The sequence below is a fragment of the Bombina bombina genome, chromosome 5 (assembly GCF_027579735.1).
Source record: "Bombina bombina isolate aBomBom1 chromosome 5, aBomBom1.pri, whole genome shotgun sequence".
NCBI classification, from domain to species: Eukaryota; Metazoa; Chordata; class Amphibia; order Anura; family Bombinatoridae; genus Bombina; species Bombina bombina.
In genome coordinates, this window is record NC_069503.1 from 325,647,042 (window position 1) to 325,657,550 (window position 10,509).

The window sequence follows — 10,509 nt, forward strand, 5'->3', positions numbered from 1 at the left end:
ACCCTTAAAGATATATAGTTACCATTTATATATTTATAAATAATGTTATAGAGCACCATGTACTTTATTTACTTTAATTACATAATTTTTTTTTATAGGTTTTTTTTTTATTTTATTGATTGTTTTCAAATTGCACACCTTAATTCTCATCATTTGTTGATGTATCACACCCCTGCTTAATATCCTCTGTTGGATCTATTAATGCAAATCAAGTGCACATATCTTAAATTTTTTATTAACATTTGCATAAAATTTAAAGCATATTCAAAGCAAACCAGAAATTTTCTATGCCAAATATTATATTAGCATTTGATTCTAAAATAAGTTACATCATAATTTGCTGTCACCATCAGTTGGGATTTTCTGTAAATATAATAATTTTTAAGTCTGTTTATTGCATTTTCATAAATGCCTTTTTTTATTCTGCATTTTTCAGCAATCTTTTTTCCGTACGGCTCAGAAACAGTATTGTGTTTTTTTGCTATGTATTTGTAGGCACTTTTCCTGTTTGTAATACAGATGTAGAAAATATTCTGTACTGCTTTCTATAAAACTATTTTGCTAACACTGCTGGTAAACTGAAAACGTATATGGGTAAGATAAAATAGGGTATTATACCAGGAGCAACATTTAACAACTTATAAAAATGTTAAATTAAAAAACTGTGAAAAGCATGTGTGCTTATGTATATGCGTAAAAAATATATTTAGGATAAAAAATGACAAAAGATCACCAGCTTACATATATAGTCAGGCCATGCGCACTCATATAGACTGCTTTATATAAAAATATTTTAAGTATTAGTGATACTGTAAAGAGACATTCTAGTAAAAATATGTATGCCCAGCACTACAGAATTTTATGGCGCTGTACAAATAAATGATAATAATAATAATGGTCTAATTCGTCCAGTAAAAGAGTTAAACACATAGTTTAAAACAGGAACAGCTAGTAAGCCAATCAACAATGGCAGTTGCACAGCATTTGCAATAAGCTCAGTAACTGCAGCTCTCATGCCTTCGAGCAGGAACTTTAACGATATTTATCATTGATAGTGAAATATGATGTGTCCTGACTCCTAACAAATAAGAGCATTCATTCATATTCATATATAGTGTCCATTTAAGGGACAAACATTAGACATTTAATCTAAATAATTGAAGCTAATTATGTGAAGACATTTGAAATATAATTCATTTTATCATCAAAATGAATAACATTTCTTTATGTCGTTTGATTAAAACGGTTATTTCTATTAAGTAAATTTTTGCTTCGTATATCGATTATGTTGAGATTTCCTAGAATCCATTTTACTGTTTTGAGTTAAGTTTTGTCTTCTACAATTGTGTTTGCTTGAATGGCAATGATCAATTATTATGTCATATGTCTCCAACCTATTGTAAAGTCTAATAAATATTTATTTTGTGTGTGTGTGCATATATATATATATATATATATACAGTGTATATATATATATATATATAGTCCTGCTGAGTGCATCCCTATATTTGCTTGTTATTTTATATATATATATATATATATATATATATATATATTCATGGGGATAAAAATCTGTGTTAGAAATCATATTGTTTTATTTCATTTCTATGTGCTTTACGTATTTAAAAAAAATGGCAAGTCAAAAGGCCTTAATGAAGTTAATGTGAACTGAAAGAAAATTAACTTTAACAACTCTGATTAACTTTAATGAAAGCCCCAAAATCCTTCCTTGACCACAATGATGCAACATGCAGCTCCAACACCTTTGTAAATTGCCAAAAGCCCCTTTGTAAATTGCTCTCTATTTTACAGCTATCAGCATGACCAAAAAAAACAAATATCATCAATAATGGAAACTCAGACTATGAGGCTGATTTATCAAAATCTTGCGGACATTGCAGGGGTATCAATCAACCCAATCATACACGATCGGGTGGATTGATGTCCGCATCCTCAGAGGCGGCAGACCAGTTATGAAGCAGCGGTCTTAAGACCGCTGCTTCATAACTGCTGTTTCCGGCGAGTCTGAAGGCTTGAGCGGAAACAGGGGCATCAGAGGTCATTCAGCCCTTGATAAATCGGCCCCTATATTGGAATAATCAAAAGTATTAATGTTATTGTTATCTTTAGTTAGTAGCAAAGTATCCCTTAACAACTGCCAGCATCTGCAATAGTATATATGATAATAGACTACAATAAATTTAAACATGTTTAAAAATTACATCATTTTAAAATCTTAAAACTTAATTTATCTACAAACACCAACATTTAGCAATGGGTTGAAATACCACCCCTCTTTTAAAGTTGACTTCTTATAGATAAAATATTGTTACCTTTCTACGTTATCCTTCATGTGTCTATACATCAAATCAAATAATTGAATAATTATAAAACCACTAATACTGCATAAAACAAGTAATTGGCTCTCCTTTAAAAAAATATAAAAATACCATTATATGTGCCTTAACTCCATAAACCAAATATTTTATTTCACTCCAAATATGTTTCTGGTATATTATTGAAGATTTTAATCACACCTGCAAAGTTGCTGACATTTTTATTTAAATGCATCTAATTAATGACCAAAAGGATTTATTCTGCACTTGAAATATTTTGTAAATACATGGTGTTAAAGTTTTAATAGCTACACTTCTATTCAGAGGATGCACACATATTTTTTATAAATCAAACAATTATAACTTAGTAATCAAAACTCTGTTTTATAAGTTTTAACTTTATATAAATCAAAATATATACTATTAAAAAAAAAAAAATCTACCAATCTATATTTGAATTTTACAGGCACTCATATTAAATGATCAGTATTTTCTTAACTGCTTGCTATGTCAAAATATTTGCATAACGTCTTGAATTCCCAAAGCCTAAATTATGAAGTACAACTGCCTGAGTTAATAAGACGCTCACTGTAGTTACAATTCCATAAAGGCTTGTGTTTGCAGCAAATATTGTTTCTAATGACTGGAAGTTACAAATGTAAGACATAGAGGCCTTTAAAATGATTTTGGCAGATACTGAATAATATGGTTGCATAACATTTACACTGTACAAGGTTCTGTCAATATGACAACACATGAAAATATTTTTTTAGAACTAGTTAAAATATTAAATTACTAATGAAACAACAGATTTAATAGATGCCGTCAACATAATTAGGGCAGTAATATAAAATACCTATTAGATAACATCATTTGAAAGTGCATGATTTGAAGTTGTGGTCTTATAAATCATTCAATAGTTTCCAAAGCTAACATGTAAAAAAAATCCAGTAAAAATTATATTTAGAACATCAGTTGTTTTGGCATTACAATTAAAGAATCTTCCCCAATAAAAACTAAAAACGCATGCAGCAAAAATCATTTGTACTATTTGTATGTGTCACATAACATAGACTATGGAATTCAAAACAAGATATTTATTTGTTTTAAGTAAATATTACATGAAAGTATATATTATAAGATACACTACCAAATATGTTTTGTTACATGATTTAAAGAAACAGGAAGTCATGCATTATATTTAGTTCACTATCTACAATCCAAAACTCTTTATGTTAAATAAGGACTCAATTATTGTTTGTATAATTCTTATAAAAGCACATATTTTTATGTTAACTTGACCCTGAGCCCTTGTCAAACAAAGGTTGTAACCCCCAAACCATTAAATATAATGGGGAACGTACTCCCTGCTGATCATTGCCAAGAGAATAGGCACCAACTGAAGTGCTGATCACACAAGTTGCTGCAACATTACAATTGTCTCACATACTTTTTTTCAATAGGGTGTATATTTTGAAAAAAATATTTTCATTAGATACGCTAATTTTAAAATCAATTAAACAAATGTTTTTGTTTTATACCAAAATATACTTTAATTTCTGGAAAAAAATAAGACAAAAGATTAATGCTGACATTCTATGTAGCTTCTCCCGTTAACATGAAAATGAGTTTTATTTGTATGAAGTAACGGTAAACTGGAATCTGCAAAACAGGAAGAGATTTCACAGGAAGTCAAGTTTGTTATTAAACACACAGGTAATGCACAGATGTGTTCTGCATTACTGTACTTTGTATGTATAATACAACACATATTTTTTTCCTTTAAAGAAACCACCTACAAAAGAATATAAATTGTATGTCACCTAATTATATTCCAACACAGAAACAAGCTATGTTTAGAAGTTGTGATATGATCCCACAACACAAAAACAAAAACTAGTAGCAAAAATGGTACTCAAATGAAAGAAATACAACGCTTTTCTTTAATTTTAAAGATAAGGTTGTTAATTGTTATGAAAAAAAACTACTTATATTCTGAATGGTCATTAGATAGCTCTAAAAAAAATGTGTGCAAGTAATGCTAAAATAACTCATTTATGGCATACAAATATTTGGAGAAAAATTAGTTGCTTTTTAGAATTGTGTTTCGTTAGACCCTACACCTCACCACCTTCTGATTGCTCACTCTAAATATACAGAAGAATTTTTAGAAAAGTTTTTCCCTCAGAAAACACAACACAGAGGTAAACTCTATCAATGCATCTTTGCTTCAGAATTGGTACATTTATTAGTACACTCATATTCCTCAATAACTAATTTAATAGTCTTGTAAAAAGTTTTAGGAAAAAAAATATATTCCATAAGCAATGTCTCCTCAAATCTTTTATATTAAAAAAAATGCCAATATATTTTTTATAAATATAAATATGATGTATATATTTCTAGATATCTCAAATTGTAGTTCACAGGCTATTTTATTAATAAAAAAGATATCAAATGGCATATTATCCATTTCTTATGCAGGGACACTGATATATGATACTGATGTATTTTTTCCTGTTGACATTTCTAGTTTACTTATAATTGTGTGTATATGTATTGTATCATTTAATTGCACAATTGATTTGTTCTTTTTGTATTACAAGTATGTTTAAACAAAGATACATTTTTTAATTTATTGCAACATTGCAAAGCACACTAATATTTAGCAAGCAAAGTTCAATTACTCATTAAGTCCTTCATTTTTTGTTTTTCAATTGAGATACCGATAAATGTCTACCTTTTTAGCCTTCACGGGTGACAACAATATATTTTATAATAAACTAATCACTAAGCAGCAAGAGCACGATAAAATAATGTAGAGCAAAATGTTTTCAGCTTCGCATGATAAAATAATGTAGAGCAAAATGTTTTCAACTTCTAAAACATTACTTAATTGACTTCAATATGCTTTTTGATTTATTTTAAACATTGATATGCTATTGCAACACTTAAAATAAAGCTTAACTGTATACATTTACTGCAGTTTGCTTGTTTGTTATTCACCATGATTTAAATACACCTCATAAGTTATTCTACATAGTATATGAATTGGACTCTTTTTGAGGAATCAGCTTTTTTACATTCATAAGTACACTTTTTGTTATTCTGTATAGTACTTTCGATATAGTATATACAGTATTTTTGATGAATTTTTCCACAATAAATATATAAAAACTTTATTAATCTCACCAGTTAGAAGAAATATGTAATACATATACATTTCTCATATCTGAGCTTTAACTATTCAACTATTAAGATGTTAATTTTCTGTCATATCACACCTTCATGAATAGTAATATATTTTGACAATGAAATACAAATTACAGACGTGATCATGATACTTTCTGCATCTTTCTGTCACACTATTAGATGATGTAATACAGTTGAATCTGGCAACCGATCCCAAAACTATTAAAACCATTTAATAGAACTATGATAAACTATATACAGTATATTCAATAATACACAATACAGAAATGTACAACCTACATACCATTTCACACAGTTGTATATGGAGAGCTTATTTCTTCATGCTTCTAAAACTCCTACTTGTTTATAAATGCAAAACTAGTTTGCATTTTCATATAATGGAATTAATTATATTTTGTAAGCTAAAAAGTTTAATTTTTTTAGCTACAGTGGGCATCATTATTGCTGCATTTACTGGGTCAAATCTTTGATTTACTATTTTTTCCTTTGGAATTCTGTGCTTAAATTAGTATTTCTGAAGATGTATTTAAGTTCACATCCGTGTTTCTGACAGCCACGTCAAAGTTCAATTATTACTGTGGCAACCTAAAAACATTTAAACAACACAGTACACAGACTGACAAACAATAATGGGGGATAAATATATGAATATATATATATGTGTGTGTATTCACATCTGTATACATATATATATATATATATATATATTCAGTATATATATATATACTGTATATATATATATATATATTTGTATATGTATGTGTATGTATTTAATATATATCCTCTTAGACTATTTTACACAGTGACTAGTGAAATCAGTATGTTTTCTATTAATCTTATTTATTTTACTAATGAGGTTAATATTCATAGACTGCTATAATGTCTATTGTGATGTATTATATGTATTTTTATATGTTTTTGCAATGTAAACATCCAATTAATGACAATATGTTTTGCAAAAGAAACTAAATGATTAAAATAGGTCTACATATTAATATTTTTATTTAATATTAACCATACGTTGCTTTGCATATTTTATTTGGTGAGATACCATGCAGTTGAATAATAAAACACATAGTGCTATGCTTATGTCTAAACTGCAGGTACATACATATATAAAATATGTCACACATTTACCAAGTTATTCTCATAATGAATTTGACTTGAAGTGATGCTTTCTAACCTGTAAAAGGTAGTGTAAACTATGTTCAAATATAAGTAAGATACTAGTTTCATTTGGCTACTTAAATTAATAGACAGGCGGCTATATCTCTATGTCAGGTAAGGCTTCTGATAAAGAGAGCTTTAAACATTGGACACCACAATTTACTTAAAAAAAAAGAAAAAAAGAAAAAAAAATTCTAATCACCATACATACTTTGAAACAAAAGTATTTCCTTAGAATTATGACTAACAATACACTATGCTCGGCCTGTAATTCTCAGGAAATAGTTAAAAGAATTAAGAACTCCAAAAATTATTGCAGCTGTGACATTCTGATGTCATATTTGTAGGTGGTTGTCCTATATTTTTTTCTGCTCTAGCAACTGATATTTCTGTCTCTGTTTTCCATAATATGTTATACCATATCACAATGCCACACATATATGGTAGTAACAATAATAATCATCATCAGGGTTGGTCCGCTTAGTTTTAGACTAGTCAGCAATTATAGCAGAAAGTAAGAAGTTTGGTTTTCTTGTAAACACGAGTCATTTTGCTCGTAATAATAATCATTATGATTTAGATTTATTCACAATTCCCCCCCCCCCCCCTAAATTGGTCTGCATTACATTGTTGTACCAGACATGATAAAATGCCTTCAAAATGATCACAATCATTTTGGTGGTAAAGTAATGTGTATTTAGTTACCATATCTACAATATAATTTGAGGAAGACTAGTTGTGTATCTTATCTAACAGTTTAAATCTTGTCTAAATATTTTTTATTGATTATATAACCTAATTTTCATCAGCTGATTTTGATATTATTAAGTTATTTAAAGGTAAAAATATTGAAATGCTGTATTGTGTAAGAGATTAATTATTTGTGGTATTGTATTATTAACTCCTAATTAAATCAGACGTATAGGCACCTGTTGTGACTTTTACGTTTGAACACAAAAACATCTTTACTTGGAACTATATACATAAATAGTATACTATAAAATACATCTATATTAAATATATTTAAAATGGGAAAAATATTTATTATAGAGAATATATTTATTCATTGTTCCCATTGTATTTGTTATTTTCAAGCAATATATTTGATAGACAGACACATTACTATTGTAAATCTCTCAGTAGCAGCTAAAAAAGAGGAAACCAAAAAATAGAAGTATAATAAAATTTATGGAACTTCACAAGTTTTCCCTTTTTCAACCAATATAATACACAAAATAAAACATGTAAATCATATACTTGATCCTAAGTTTTGAAATCCAAATTAATACTTTAAGAACTAGTAAGAAATAAAAAAATAGACGAGTAAGAAATTAGACATTTTCCTTTAATTAAAGGGACACTGAACTCAAATTTTTTTCTTTCGTTATTCAGATAGAGCATGCAATTTTAAGCAACTTTCTAATTTACTCCTATTATCATTTTTTCTTCATTCACTTGCTATCTTTATTTGAAAAAGAAGGCATCTAAGCTTCTTTTTTTGTTCAGAACTCTGGACAGCACTTTTTTTTATTGGTGGATGAATTTATCCACCAATCAGCAAGAACAACCCAGGTTATTCACCAAAAATGGGCAGGCATCTAAACTTACATTCTTGCATTTCAAATAAAGATACAGAGAGAATGAAGAAACATTGATAATAGGAGTAAATTAGAAAGTTGCTTAAAATGTCATGCTCTATCTGAATCACGAAAGAAAAAAAATTGGGGTTAGTGTCCCTTTAAGAGTGGACCAGTAACTTTCATTTTGTGGCTAGCAACTTTTTTTCCTCTTATACCTAGACATCTATCTATCTATCTATCTATCTATCTATCTATTATATCATCTATCTATCTATCTATCTATCTATCTATCTATCATCTATCTATCTATCTATCTATCTATCTATCTATCTATCATCTATCTATCTATCCATCTATCTATCTATCTATCTATCATCTATCTATCTACATACATTAACCATAAACAAACTTATTCATGTACATGTCCCTCAGTGGTATTTTAGTTGTGTGCACATTTATGATACAGTGTTAGTTACCCTGCCCAATTTAATTATAATTTGTAGAATTAATTAAAAAAGAATTCAAACTTGTTTTTACTAGTAATGTAAAAGCAATCACAGACATACCATGTTTTACATATAATGCTAGCACAGTGACTACATCTGTATGAAAGTTACATAAGCGAGTTAATTATATTCATAAAATTTAGATGACTTTTAAAAAAAACAAAAAAAAACAATGGTCATTAATGTTATCCAATGTGTAACGTTTTAAAATAAATGTTTATACACACATACATTCTGAGAATATTAAATATAATCACACAGCTAATAAAAACATTTATTTGGAGCAATGTCTAGATTAATAATGAAAACATTGAAGCTATGTAAAATGAATGTGAAAATATTCTTACCTGAGCTGTCACTTTTTCGTTTACCTGCCCTCTTCTCTGCTTCAGCAGGGGAAAGGGTCTGCCTGCCATAATCCCCTGTCACACATGATGCGCCAGTGGAGTTGTTGGTGCCCAAGCTAGATGTGTTGGGACACAAAATAGGGGGACTGTTTCCTAAGTCTGGAGGTCCAGATTCCTGCTGAAGGCAAAGACTATGCCTTGAGGAGGCAGGTGGAGATGACATCTGAGGAATGTGCCAATTAGGTTGCAAAGTTTGGTGCTGTTGCTGATGGTGGTGATGGTGATGGTGGTGGTGGTGATGCCCTCTGTGATGCTGGCTTCCAAACATGCCCTCCTCATTTGGATAACCAGCTATTATGCAGGAAGATGAAGATGTAGTCAGGTCAGGATAGGACATGTGGTCTGATCTTCCATGGAGTGCAAGGGAAGATTGGGTAAAGGGGTGCAAGCCTTGGGATGTGGCATGAGGGCTGCGCAGGCAGCCAAATAATGTGTGTTCCATGGCATGCAAGTTTCAAGTTGTAGGCAGGAAAATTTGAAAGGTTTAAACTCCACAACGCTGTCACTTTTCACTGTAAAATGATATTTTTCCCAGTAACGACACACTTAAAAGTACAGATCAGATAATCCAGGTCTTCAGCCTGGTGGCCTGTCTCCTTTGCTTAAACAGTGTATAGTGCTTAAGATGAGCTTTTGCAGAGCTACTCAGATGTCAAGAGTAGGAGAGGTTAAAGCCAACAGAAGGTGGTCCCTAGGAGCTGCTTTAAGGGGGAAACAGCTAACAGAGGATATAAATAGTGTGTAATGTGAGCTGGGGGCTGGCTTAGCAACACAGCACTGACCAAAAAACTTTAGCAGTCACAGATCTTTGTAATTTGCAACTGCATCTTTACGTTATACTTTAGAGTTCCACAGAGTTATTGCAATCATTAAAAGGATTATAAAATGACAGAGTGCTTAGATCGGGTATCAGTACACAGGTGAAGGTAGCCAGTTACGTCTGGCTTGTGCATTGCCTTTAATTATCACATGTTGCATAAATCATTTCAGTTTAGTGCACTTGTTTATATGTCCACTTTAATGTGGGCACAGCACACAACTAACAAAGCAACATTTACATTTAGATTTTATTAGATAATTATAATTACTTTTCTAGTTTGGGACATTCTACTTTAAGTGTTAATAAGGTCACAGATGCAATTCAGTGTAAGATTTTAAAGGAGAACTTATCTCACTAAAAAAACAAAATGATTTGTGCAGCCGCTTCACTCACCTCTCTAAACTTTAGTGAATATGTTGCACACAATAAAAAAAAAGTAGTGAAGCTGGTAAGTCTCCTTAGTGAATTTTGCCCATTGAC

General features: G+C 30.0%; 1 protein-coding gene across 1 annotated transcript in view; it reads right to left on the minus strand.

Moving 5' to 3' along the window:
- MEOX2 (mesenchyme homeobox 2) overlaps positions 1–9,894 on the minus strand; it is a 129,170-nt gene extending 119,276 nt beyond the window's left edge. Inside the window, exon 1 of the mRNA XM_053714115.1 lies at positions 9,150–9,894. Coding sequence (XP_053570090.1) covers positions 9,150–9,651 — 502 coding nt within the window. The 5' untranslated portion in view covers positions 9,652–9,894. The remainder of the gene's footprint in view (positions 1–9,149) is intronic.
- Between the last annotated feature and the right edge of the window lie 615 nt (positions 9,895–10,509).